Source organism: Rhinolophus sinicus, linkage group LG05 (genome assembly GCF_036562045.2).
Source record: "Rhinolophus sinicus isolate RSC01 linkage group LG05, ASM3656204v1, whole genome shotgun sequence".
In the NCBI taxonomy this organism is placed as follows: Eukaryota; Metazoa; Chordata; class Mammalia; order Chiroptera; family Rhinolophidae; genus Rhinolophus; species Rhinolophus sinicus.
Genome location: NC_133755.1, coordinates 163,727,549 through 163,741,155, shown reverse-complemented (window position 1 = coordinate 163,741,155; position 13,607 = coordinate 163,727,549). Strand labels below are relative to the sequence as shown.

General features: G+C 35.3%; 1 protein-coding gene across 3 annotated transcripts in view; it reads right to left on the bottom strand.

Annotated features, from left to right (window-relative positions):
• The window catches only part of VTA1 (vesicle trafficking 1), a 56,233-nt gene extending 42,626 nt beyond the window's left edge, over positions 1 to 13,607 (bottom strand). The window contains exons 1-2 of one of the 3 annotated variants that reach the window (XM_019756640.2): positions 13,450 to 13,587; positions 13,039 to 13,113 (exon numbers count right to left, since the gene is read on the bottom strand). Coding sequence is in view for 1 of the 3 variants with exons in the window: in XM_019756638.2 (XP_019612197.1) it covers positions 13,450 to 13,561 (112 nt within the window). In the remaining 2 variants the exon portion in view is untranslated. Of the gene's footprint in view, positions 1 to 13,038; positions 13,114 to 13,449 lie in introns of all 3 variants that reach the window. The other 2 variants (XM_019756639.2, XM_019756638.2) reach the window with 2 other exon arrangements.

Here is a 13,607-nt window from a genome sequence, read left to right as displayed (position 1 = left end):
ATTATATTACATATATTATAATATTATATTATTATATTATACCCAGTCTTATATTATACTAAAATAAGACCAGGTCTTATATTAATTTTTGCTCCAAAAGACGCATTAGAGCTGATGGTCCGGCTAGGTCTTATTTTCGGGGAAACAGGGTATTTACGTCACTTCTTCCACAAAACAAATATTTATGGAACTTATGAAGTCATAACGTACATAATGCAGCAGCTTTAAGAAAAAGTTATCACTGAATTCCTACTGAAAGATTATGCTGGTATACAGCAAACACTAAGTAACAATTTGACTATTAAAATAAGACCACAGTATTTAATTCCGGCCATGATGGAGTAACTATATTTATCATCACCGTAAACAACAAAACACATCTGCCAAAATATAGAAAACCTATTTTCAGACAAGGAAAACAGCAGAAACCATGACACCTAGATTAAGGAAACAAATGAGGTGACACCAATGGTTAGCCAGGCATTCTGCCTGGCCACACATTCCAAACTAAGAAGTAGGGAGGCACAGTCCTCTAGTTGAGTTGAGAAGACAGACTGGAGTTCAGGTGGACTGAGGCAGCTGTAAGTTGAAGGGCAGCCCTCAAAAAGAGGGAGCTAAGCAGAAAAGAAACCCAGAAAGCTGTATAGGGGTAACCTTGAGGCTCGGCCAAATACAACCACGTACATATGTAGGAGAAAACTCCACAAGGCCAAAGAATGGGCAAGAGCTGTGAACTGAACTGCTCCCAAAGCACACTCAGGGCTGGGATGCATTCAACCAGAGTGGAGAATTCCAGATGTTTACCCAGGATTTTCAATAGAGACACCAAAGATATACGCTTTACTAGTTGGCTTTACCTGTCCCTAGAGAAAAGGCTACTTCAGACCTGCCCCCAAAGCTAAAATCAAACAAAATAACAAGGCACAAACTAATCAAATTGAAAGGCAAATAACTTAATTGTTGGCACATCAAATCCCTTCGAAGACAGACCATAGACTTCAGATATTCAAGAACTTAAAAATTCAGTGTCCTGAAGTCAAAAATGACTAATGATGGTAATAGGCAGGAGAATGCAACCCACAACAAAAAGAAAAATAGTACTGTGATAAGTTATAGGTCAACAGCCCAGTAAAATTAAACAATGACAATAATAACAGAAATAGCAGATGACAGTAAAATACTAGGAAACCATTATAAAGTATTTAAAGGAAACCATGAATAAAATTAGGAGAGAAATAGAACATAGACAGAGGAACATAAATAGAACTTCTAGAGATTAAAAAATACAGTATCTGAAATAAAAGAATTTACTGGATAAGATGATTAATATCGTGTTTCCCCGAAAATGAGACCTAACCGGAAAATAAGCCCTCGCCTGATTTTTCAGGATGACATACCCTGAACATAAGCCCTAATGCATCTTTTGGATCAAAACTTAACATAAGACCCCGTCTAATTTTCGGGGAAACACGACAGTAGTTTAAATACCACAGAAGAAAAGATTAGTGAACTTCAGAAGACAGCAATAGAAACTACTCAAAATAAAGCAGGGAGAAAAAGGATTGAAAACTGGAACAGAAACAAAACTAGAGTCTCAGTAAAGTGTGAGAAAATATTGTACCAAGTGTTCTAACACGTGTAATTGGATCCTCCCGCAAAAGGGTGGGAAGATATGGCAAAACAAAACAAAAAAAATTGCTGAAAGAAAAAATAAATTGACAAAATCTTTACCCAGCAAAAATATCTTTTAAAAATGCAAATGAAATAAAAGTTTATTTCACACAACAGAAGCTGGAAAGAACTGTCAGCAAGCCTCGTAAGAAATGATAGTTCTTCAAAACGAAAGAAAATGACAACCATATTTAAAACTTGGATCTATACAAAGCAATGAAGAGTGTTGAAAATGGTAATTATGTGAAAAAACATTTGTAATTTTTATGTTCTCATTTCATACATTCCTTTAAAAAACAAAGACAATAAAAATGTATTAGGGTTTAGGGCATATGTAAATACAATGTATGACAACTAGAGAAGAGAAACTGAAGTTCTTACTTTATATGTGAGGTGGTATATATGATGGTACTGTGATAAGTTATTGTAAACACTAGAGCAATCACTAAGAATATAAAACAAAGAGGAATATCTAATAATCCCACCCTGGAGATACAATGGAATCCAAGGTGCTTCCAAAGAGACTTGACTGAGGTTAAAAAACTAAAAACCTTGACAAGCCACAGAAAAATAAATGACGAATTGAATGAAACAGGAATTTATCATCAAGCATTGAAACTTATTATATATAATCCTGGGTTGCTCAAGAGTATGTAAGCTTTCAATCAAACAAAAGTCATAAAAATGAACCTTACCAAAGATCCTCAAGCTTGCATTGGTGCCAAAAGAAAGGACAATGACAGTTAAGGACAAGTTTCTTGACTCAACTGACCCTGTCTCTTCAACCTTAGAAACAGGTAAAAAGAGACTAAAAATGAAATGACTTACTTAAAACAGGAGTAACTATTAAAATGACTATTTTTAAAAAATAAAATTCATGTTTGCCTATGTTTGCAAAAACAAATGTAAACGAATGGAATGGTCATCGAAAAATCAGTAGTCCAACTTTGTTGTTTTGTTTTTGTTTTTAACCTGTTACTGCGACAGTAAAATATCCTGAATCAGCTGATGAAAAAAAGCACTTAGGCAACAGGACTACAGGCTCCAAATAAACCTACGGATTTAGAAATTAGCAAAATAAAGAAAAAAAAAATTACTTATTTTTATTGGCTGAGTTAAGCTTGTCTGACTGGCTTTAGAAAATCCAATTTCTGTGTGATTAACAACAAAAATGGGCAACTGATTATTAATCCTAATATTCATGTGGCTTACCGCCATTGAGAAAGAAATCTAATATCATTTAGCGTTTATTTACTAAAAATTTATACTTGTTATGTCTAGAATTGAAATAACCACACACATTTACAACTTCCTGAACAACTGTATTTTAATTTTTCTATGACCACATAAATAAATGACTCAAAGACATTTGTACATGGTCATTGAAACTTTATTAATTGTACAATGTCACCCCCTAGAGGAAGTTTTAAACCAAACTTGAAACTTTGTATGTTTAGTCAATTAAGCAAATTTAAAAAGAAGGGATCTTTCTAGGTTTAACTTCATGTATAACACCAAACCTGACAGAATAAAACTATCATATAGCGCCCACATTTAGTAGGGACTCAAATATCTTCTGGCTTTATTAAAGAAGAAAAAAAGAAAAAGAGAGAAATATATGGAGGTCAGAGATATGTTGTTAATAACATCAAACCTGGTCTCCATTTATTAGGAATGTCTCAGATTAATTCATTGGTTTTCTGCCCTCTTTCATTTTTCACCAATTTAACTAGTCCCTTTACTCTCACTCACTCTATAACTGGTTTTCTAATTACTACCCACTATCAACAATTTCCCACATAGCCATTTCTCATCCAGCATGTGCCATGCGGGTCCTGGTTCCTTCACTTACTCAGGGAAGGACCAGGATGATTGTGAGGTTCGCATCAGATATCCTGCAGGAGAGCACTGTCAGAAATGCCAAGGGCTACATGAAGTTGTCTGGGCCTCTTTATTTAGTGAGAACTATATATGGCCATAGGTCCCTCTGGGACAACTGTTGCCTTAAAATTCAGCTCATCTTAACAAACATTTTTTAAGCACCTAGTCTTTATTTCTGTAAATATCTTTAGTGGCCTAGCACTACAGGGCACAATCAATGAACAAGAAACACCCAGCAGGGTGCAAGCCTTCTTAAGTTTACAGTTTACAAGAGATACAGACAAATGAAAACAATTAACGTAAAGGGACACAAAACACAAAGAGGATGACATAGAAAAGAAGCACTTTAAAACCAGGGGGATTAGAAGATGGCCTCCCTGAAAAAATGAAGATCAAGCTAGTAGTACCTTAAGGATAAAAATGGAATGGCGGTGGTGGGGAAGGGAAGAGGCGTCAAGGCAAAGAAAACAGAATGTTGGAAGACTTGGAAACAAGAGAAAATGAGTAAGGTTCTAGAAATAGAATGAAATTCTGTTTGATTAAAACTGCAAAAGATGATTAAACTACTAAATTTGAAAATCTGACAGAAATGGAAATTCTAGAAAACTTTAATATAGCAACATTGGCTCAAGCCAAAATTTCTTTTAAATGGGGATCAAATATATGGTGACGGAAGGAGAACAGACTCTGGGTGGTGAACACACAATGGGTTTATAGATGATGTAATACAGAATTGTACACCTGAAATCCATGTAATTTTACTAACAATTGTCACCCCAATAAATTAAAAAAACAAAATTGATAAACGTATAAAAGAATTTACCCCCCAAAACCCCAAAAAGTTCTGCTTTACCAATGACTTTTTTTTAATCTAAAGAAAGAAATCTGCTTTTAATCCAAATCAGATACGAGAAAAAAGAACCAATCTTCTCAACAGTATTTAGGAAACCAGCATAACATTACCAAAAATAAGACAATGATAACACTTCAGGAAAAAAAAAAGGCTGACCCAGATTTACTTAGGACTATTCTTGGGGCAGGGGGCCCACTGAGAAAATACAATAGACTAGGGCATTAAGAAAAATACACAATAAAACATATAGATGACACCAAAAGCATGATACAAAAAAGGAAATAAACTAATGAACTGGGTACCACTAAATTTAAAAACTTTTTGTTCGTGGAACCCTGTAATGAAGCTAAAAGGACAAGCTACAGACTGGGAGAAAATGTTTGCAAAAACACATTATTACCTGACCAAGGACTAGTAACTAGAATATATTAAGAACTCTGTCCTTTTTGTTGAGTTGTATGAGTTCCTTATATATTTTGGATATAAGCCCCTTAATGGTGATGCTGTTTGCAAATATCTTCTCCCATTCCGTTGGTTGCCTCTTTACTTTGTCAGAGAGTGAGAGGGAAGCAGGGTGGTAGATGAGGGTAAACGGGGTCAAATATATGGTGATGGAAGGAGAATTGATTCTGGGTGGGGAACACACAATGTCATACGTATATAGATGACGTATTACAGAATTGTACACTTCAAACCTATGTAATTTTACTAACAATTGTTATCCCAATGAATTTTAATTAAATAAAAAAGAACTCTCAAAACTCAGTGTAAAATGATAAAAAAGGAGCAGGGGCTAAAATAGGAATAGACATTTTGCTGAAGGTGATACACAGATAGTAAATAAACAAAAGAAATCATGATAATTTCAGTAACCATCAGGGAAATAAAAATTAAACCATGGTATCACCACACCTTTCCAAACAACTAAAAAAATAGTGACATGACAAATACCGGCAGGATGTGGAAAAACTGGATCACTCATTACTCCTATGTTGCTGGTGAGAATGTACAATGGTACAGCTAATCTGGAAAACAGTCTGTCAGTTTTTTATAAAACTAGACATGCAATTGCCACATGACCCAGCTATGGTACTCTTGGGCATTTATCCTAGAGAAATGTAAACTTATGCTCACACAAAAAAACTATACATTAACGTTCATCAACTATATTCATAAAAGTCACAAACTGGAAACAACTGTTTTGGTCTCTTTGGGCTGTTATAACAAAATACCATGAACCAGGTAACTTAGAAACAACAGAAATTGACTGTTCACAGTTCTACAGGCTGGCAGGCAGTGCTAACGTGGGCAAGTGGGGGCTCTCTTCCTGGATGGACTTCTTGTTGCATCCTCCAGTGCTGTAAGGAGTTAGGGAGCTCTGTGGGATTTGTTTTATAATAATAATCCCATTTCTGACGTTCCACCCTCATGACCTAATCGCCTTCCAAAGACCCCACTACTAATACCATCATTTTGGGAGCAGGATTTCAACACGAATTTTAGGGAGGAAAGAAACTTTCACACCACAGCACAGCTAAGGATCCTTCAACAGTTGAATTGTTAAACTGTGGTATATACATTCCATGGACTACTACAGAGCATTACAAAAGAAACAGACTATTCATGCATGCAACAGCCTAGACGAGTTTCTAGGCAATTATGCTGAGTGAGAAAAGTCAATTCCAAAAGGTTACACAATGTATAATTCAATTTATGTAATGTTTGTTAAATAAGTCTAGAAATGGAGAAAAAGTTAGTGGCTGCTAGGGGACAGGGATGTGGGGCGTGGGGGAAGGAGAGATACACGTGGCTATAAAACATTAACATGAGGGATTCTCTTAGTCTCTACTTTGACTATGGTGATACAAGAATCTACACCTGATAAAACTATTTAGAACTAAATACAGACACACAGATATGTGTAAAACTGGGAAAGTCTGAATAAGATTGATGGCTTGCATCATGTCAATATTCTGGTTGTGATACTGTACTATAGTTTTCAAGTATTACCACTGGAAGACACTGGGTAAAAAAAGGACACACAGGACCTCTCTGTATTATTTCTTATGGTTGCATATGGATCTACAGTTATCTCAAAATGAAAGTTTTTTTTGTTCTCCCCCTTTTTTTAAAATGAGTTCCAGGTGCACAAAACAATGTAATAGTTAGACATTTATCATTTATATCCCTCACACAGTGACAACACTCCTCCCCCCACCCACTATCCCTTTGACATGCACACAGCCATTACATTTCCACTGTCTCTATTCCTAATGCTGTACTCTGCTTTTTGTAACTATATATACATGTATACAATTATAGTTGACATTCAATTCAATTATAGTTGACATTCATTGTTCAACTTCAGCTTCAGGTGTACAGTGTAGTGATCAGGCATCTCCATCATCCCTGAGGTGGTCTCCCTTATGAGACCTGTGTTCATCAGATACCCTACAAAATCTTTAATGTAATTGATTACATTCTCCAAATTGACTTTTGTTTCCCCAGGGCTATCTTGTGGTTACCAATTGTGCTTTCTAATCCCCTCACCTTCTCCCTCATCCCCACCCCAAGTCCCATCTAGCAACCCTGCTTTTCCTCTATGTCTCTAAGGCTGTTTTTGATTAGTTCATTTATTTATTCTTTTCTTTAGATTCCACATATAAGTGAGATCATATGGTATTTGTCTTTCTCTATCTGACTTATTTCACTTAACATAATGTTCTCTAGGTCCATCCATATTGTTGCCAATGATAATATCGAATTAAAAGTTTTAATTAAAAAATACAAATTAATGGAATTCTTTCTAGAAATGAAGGTATGTTTCAAATATAAGGAAATTTACTATTTTGTTATTACTTATATTAATAAGTTCAAAGAAGTAACAATAAACATCAGCACTTGCATAGATAGTAAAAAAGTAATTTGATATACAGTGTTCCAACGTTCATTCCTGATTTAAAAGAAGAAAGACCGAACAGCACAGAAATATAGGATTAAGGTAACAACAACAACAAATTATAAAACACTAGAGTATTCCCATTAAGGCCAGAGATAAATCATTTTTGGAAATCATACAATACTGAAAAGGCGAAGGCACATGGGTAAATCCTATGACATACCTCCTAATCTAAAACCCATTATAACATAGCAAGGTAACAAGTTACAAAATACAGTGTTGGAATTCTTTCCATTTCCTTACTGTAGCTAGCGCAATGAATTAAAAAAGCAATGAATTACTGTATAGTTCTTTCATTCAATTAACAGATAAAATCTACAAATATCCACCATGTCTTAGGTACGAGATTCAAAGATCACCAATATAAGACACATTTCGTGCTCTCAGATTCTAGTGGAATATTAATATTTAGAGAGATGGTGTTCATTAGATATTTATAAATATCAATTATGTGCCAGGTGAAAGAAAACAAGATGTCAATCCTTGTCCTCCAGGAGAATCCAGAAGATTGAAAGGTAAATAGATGTTTATAACACAGTGTGATCAAGATGAACTGGAACAATTCTAGACCATCCTTATGAGGTCATGAAAAGCAACCTGCAAAAAGTAAAATTTGTATTGAAATTAGTAAAAGTTAGTCAGGTTAAGAGGAAGTCAGGTAATCCCAAGCAGAGAGCAGTATACATAGTCTCAGAAGTAAGAGAGAACATGGAGCTTTTGCAAATTAGTAAGCACTTGAGCAAAATCTTGAACTTTTTTCTTACAAAAAAACTTCCTTGTTCTACAAATTTAGAAAATTTTTGTTTGCTCTAAGACCTTAGAAATGTATCCCTTCACACATTTTAAAGTTAACATCTACCACTTTTCATCAGCTGTTTAAACAGATAGAAAAAATGTCGTTTCTGTACTACATAAGACATTAACATCGAAAAATTATGATATTTTTCAACTGTAAATATAGTAACTTGGTATCGATCACAATCTATTGTAGACACAAAAAGCTTTTTTAAATTAGAAATAATATGCTGTTGTATTTTATTTTAACCCGTATTTTCATTTACTTAATCTTATAGAATTTTATTATAAAGAATATATCTGTATGCTCAAAATCCCTAACTTGAGTATCATTATCTCTGCAAAAAAATGTACAAAAATTAAAGTTTATCAAAATTTCCTGTGAAATAAGCTGCTAAGTATTAAAATGTTTCTTCTGGAATTGAGGTTTTATAATTACTGTAATGCATAATTGATCAAAAAACAATTATTACTATATACTTTAATAATCATTAAAAATAAAAAGTAGTTTTATTAGGAATGCATCCTATAATGAGTTAAATTGCATATATGAGAGTCAATATGATTTATTGTCATAATGAGCCATAATAGGGTATTAGTTTTATTCCTATTTTCATTTTTATAAACGTAACATGGAGAAAATTTATTCACGTAAAGTAGCAGATCAGAATGGAAGTTCTGTCACAGCAAAATCAATTCATTCTATAAATATCTTCTGGGTGACAGGCTAAAAACCATATAATAACCTATTATCAAGTAATATTTTTAATAGCCTCTTAACTGACAATTCAATTAGGTCTGTTCCAAAATTTGTTTTAAGACTAGAAAAGGATTTGTCACCCCATCAGTAGAGTTATTAATTTTCTCAATTCCTGTGAAACATACAGAAAAAGATTCATCTTTTTTTTCAGAGGCTTCTTGTTTATCCTAAGTCACTGAAACAGGATTGGGAGAACTGGAATACTGTTCATTTCAACATTCTATGGCAATAAATAAATAAATAAATAAATAAATAAATAAATAAATAAATAAATAAATAAAATGGATGAATCGACTAACCAAGCAATAAAAATGTTGTTATTTTATCACTTGTTTTAAATGTATTTCTGAAACAAACAAATAAACAAACAAACAAAAAACATAACACCTCAGAGCTGAAGATCTAGCTCATTTAGTTTAAGGAGAATGTCTACCATATCACATAAATGGCAAAGCCTGATGTTAATGCCAAACAAATCAGCCAATGGAGGCTTACTTTTTCAGAAAAATGGCTTAAATTTCCAATTCAAATAAATATGTTAACCTATGTCCCCACATGCCTCATTTCATCTTAATTTTCATTCTAAAACTGTGGTTAAGCCACAGACCCTTACACAAGCTTGTCATTTGGATGAAACAAGAAACTGCCCCCTTCAGCCTTTTGCTCTTATCTCAGGAATGCCATTCTTTAATAATAAAGAGAGAATGAAAAGGTAAGGTCATTTCATGAAAACTCTTACCATTTGGGGAATTCAGCACACTACAACATAGGTTAGTTTTTAACATGAGGTATTACCCTGAACAGATATACGTATGAGTGTAAGAGAGTCTGAACACAGTATTTTCTATTGTGTTCCTTCCATGTCCTTGTCCCTACAGCTAATCCTCCCCAAACCCTCTTTCACAAGACCTTGGTCCCAAATGGTCCCTCCTCACTCCTCTGGATAAAATCCAAAATGATCAAACAATGGTTTCTAATCTCTAAGACCAATTCCTCCATCTTCCTGACCAATTATTCCTAAACGGAGACAAACTCCAGGTGACTCCTCCATCCCCTTTATAAAATGTACTACCACCACCCTCCTTCCCCAAATGAGAATGTTCCTTTGACATTTCTCATGCCCAGCGTTTTGAATAAAGGCTTATTCTTTGCTCTCATTGATTTTTGTCCATATAAGACAGGGAAAGACAGGAAGCTCTACCTGATACCTTAATCAATGGAGGCTTCACTAACACTAGTAATGTGAATTGTGCCTTTTTTCCGGACACCCTGGAGGTTTTCTACCTTCTTTCCCAGGGCAACACACAGTAAAAATATTCATGATGGATGAGAGTATGCCCTTCTTCTGTAAACTAGAAGGGCAATTGTGAACATAATGTAGGAAAAGAGAAGCAGCATACTACTTTGCTACCGTGACAAGGAAAGAAACATATGGAAATTGAGACTAGGGAAAATGATTCCTGTAGCACAACTTGCATACCAAAGTTCAAAGAGCACTGGCTTGGTATGTCTGAAGTACAAATTACAAGGAAAGAAGTCACCATGAGCAATGTTCTGTTGAACAGAAGAATCAGACCCACAAATACAGCAGTTAAAGGAATTACCAGACAGCAAATAAAAGTATAAATTTTAAAAAACATTTACAGAAATTAGTATTTTAAAAAATATGGTAATAAAACAGTATCAGAAATGTCTATGCCAATTTGAAAACAAAACAAACAAACCAAACAACCCCAGAACATCTAGAAATAAAAAATGAAAGCAGAAACTCTATAAATAGGTTATACAACATGATATCTAAATGGAGGTAAACACAGATCAAAAGAAATTACACCAAATGAAACTCAGAGAGACAAAGGGACGCTAAACTATGAAAGCACTGAGACAAAGAAATAAAGGAGAAAAGTACAACACATGTCTAACCAAAATTTCAGTAGAGAATAGAGATAACAGAGAAGCAATATTCAAAATCCCAAACAAGGTACTACATGTACAAATGGAAACCTAGGCCTAGAAGATCGGAATACAAATCATAAGGTAGAGATTAATAAACTGGCCATATTTTAAAATTAATAACTTTTAAACACCAAAGGACTTCATAAATAAAGTGAAAAATGAAACTATGAACTTGGAGAAGACATTTGTAATGCATATAACAAAGAATTAGTACCTAGATTATTAAGAAAAAACAAATGGTGAAATAGAAAAATGGTCAAAAGCAATATAGGTATCTGGAAAGGGAATCACAAATGGTTAATTAACATATGAAAAGACGCCCAACCTCATTAAGACTCAGTGAATTGCAAATTTTGCTCCACTGAGACACCATTTCATGCCCACCAGATTGGCAAAACTTAAAAAGTCTAATAACATCAAATATGGTGGGTACATTAGGCCTCATTTTATTATTCAATAAACTTTACATACATTATATATGTTCTTTAATATGCATATGTTTCAAAACAAAAATATTTTTAAGTGCCATCTGGATTTAACAATAAAAATGTTCATGACCCTGCTGAGAGAAGTTTCAGTGAAATAATGGGCATGAAAATCAGACTGCAATGAACTGAAAAGGATGCATGAGATAATGATGTAATTAATGATTTTCACTGGTAAAAAAATGTAAAGACAACTACAGACAAATATTTCAAGCTTATCTTTGAGGTTAGGCAGACAGGAAAACAACTTTAGAGAATATCATAGTGACAGCTTCTTTTTTCTTTTTTAAATAAAGGAAACTAGGGCAAACTTCGAAAGAAATAGCAGGATAATGCCACAGGAAATAAAGGGTCCTTGGATATTCACAAGGGTACACAATATAGAGCTCATGAATAGGGATTAGTTTTAGACAGGAACAAGGGTTTCTATTTCATTGTTACAAGAGATGACACCTCTTTGTCCCTATCATATCATTTTTCTCCTCTATCTAACCACTCCAGTGACAATGGCCTCCTTGATCGTCCAAGCACCCCCTTGCCTCAGGACTTCGTTTTGTTATTCCCTCTATGGAGGAGAGAGAATACTTATCCAGATGAATACTTTCCTCGAATACTTCCCTCGCTTTTCACTCATGTCTGCTCAGATGTGAACACAGTGAACTGGTTCCCAGACCACATTGAAAGTGAAATCCCCTATTCACTCCCTTACTCCTGTTACCCCTATTCTTTTTCCCTGCTTTATTTTTTTCTCCATAACCTTCTAAAGATTCTATATAATGTACTTATTTTTATTGCTCAATCTCCCACTCCATTATATGTCAGCTCCACGAATGCAGGGACTGTAGCCACAGTGCCTGGTAATGCTTGATATAGGAAGAAGCTCAATGAATACATGCTGAAGGAATGATTAATGGCCCTTGCTTGAAGAACCTGAAGAACAAGTGTAATAGAAAAAATGCTGTAAGATTTGAACAAAATGAAGTAAAGCCGGGAGAAGAATCAACTTACTGACTACAGAAGTGGTGGCATTTGAGTTAGATTTTAAATCATGAGGCATTTGCTAAGTGGAGTAAAAAGGTAAAACTTCCAAGGTGAAGAACACGGAGGTTTGAAAGGGCCTTGCACATATGAGGAAAGAAAATGGGTACACCTGGAATATGGCAGAGATGATGGTGGACCAGATTTTAGCTAACCTTGTAACATTCACAACAGATGACAAATTATATTGAGCTTAACTCTAAAAATCCTTTTCAAAAGATTTATAGTTTCCTGGTTACTGATTTGCAGTAATGTTAGAGTATGGAATATAAAATAGAGTTGACGTAACATTACTGGAAGTACTCTCTTTACTACAAAGGAAAAAAGTTTGAAAAAAATTCAATCCCTGTTTTCCAGCAACTGTAGATTGCATGTATCACAAGTGAGAATACTGCTACCAAATGCCTCAACCCCAACTATTACTTAAGTCAGACTAAAAATTTTCACTGGTGGGAGAGCAGTTTGGATGCAGACGTGGGAAGTCAAATTCAAATGCTTGTTTTGTAGCAGATGCTCTCCATTTAGCCACTTATGAGTTTTTCAACTGGCTTGCATTGGTCATAATTAACCTGCATATGACTATGTTTACAATTAGTCTGTATTCTTTTGTCCACATCACTACTGTCTTTGGGGCACTCACCTTCGATTTAGCTCCAACTCAATTACTCAAACTACCCAGGTTATTTTCAGGATTCCCTGGTGGAGACAAGAGGCTCTTGTGTGTACACACAGAAGTAAGAAACAAACAAACAAAACACCTTAGGGCAGTGTGTTTCTGAGTTCTTGAGCCCATGTATCAGTTTAGGAATATTAAAGCACAAAAGAGGCAGTGGACACCATCATGCTTTTCAAGTTTTGGCTTTCTGGGACTGCGAGGCTCAGAGAGAAGGTCGGGATCCCAGAGGAGGGCGGGGCCCCACTCTGTGCCCAGGGCGGGCCAGAGGTCAGAGCTCAGGTCTAAAGTCAGGGGGGCAAGGCCTGCCCCAAGAACCACAGAGAGTATGTGGGGCCCAGAAGGTAAGGGGGGGCGCAGCGACTCGGAAAGACTCACAGTAATAGGCCACAACAGGGTCCCGCTTGTCATGTTCCTGAGCCGTCCTCAGATGATGCTGTATGCTCTTAAACTGCGGGGGTAGCGGAGGCAGCGGGGCAAGCGTAGCCATCGCTACTCCAAGACTCACCACTTCCTAGTCGCGCGCCACCGGCACT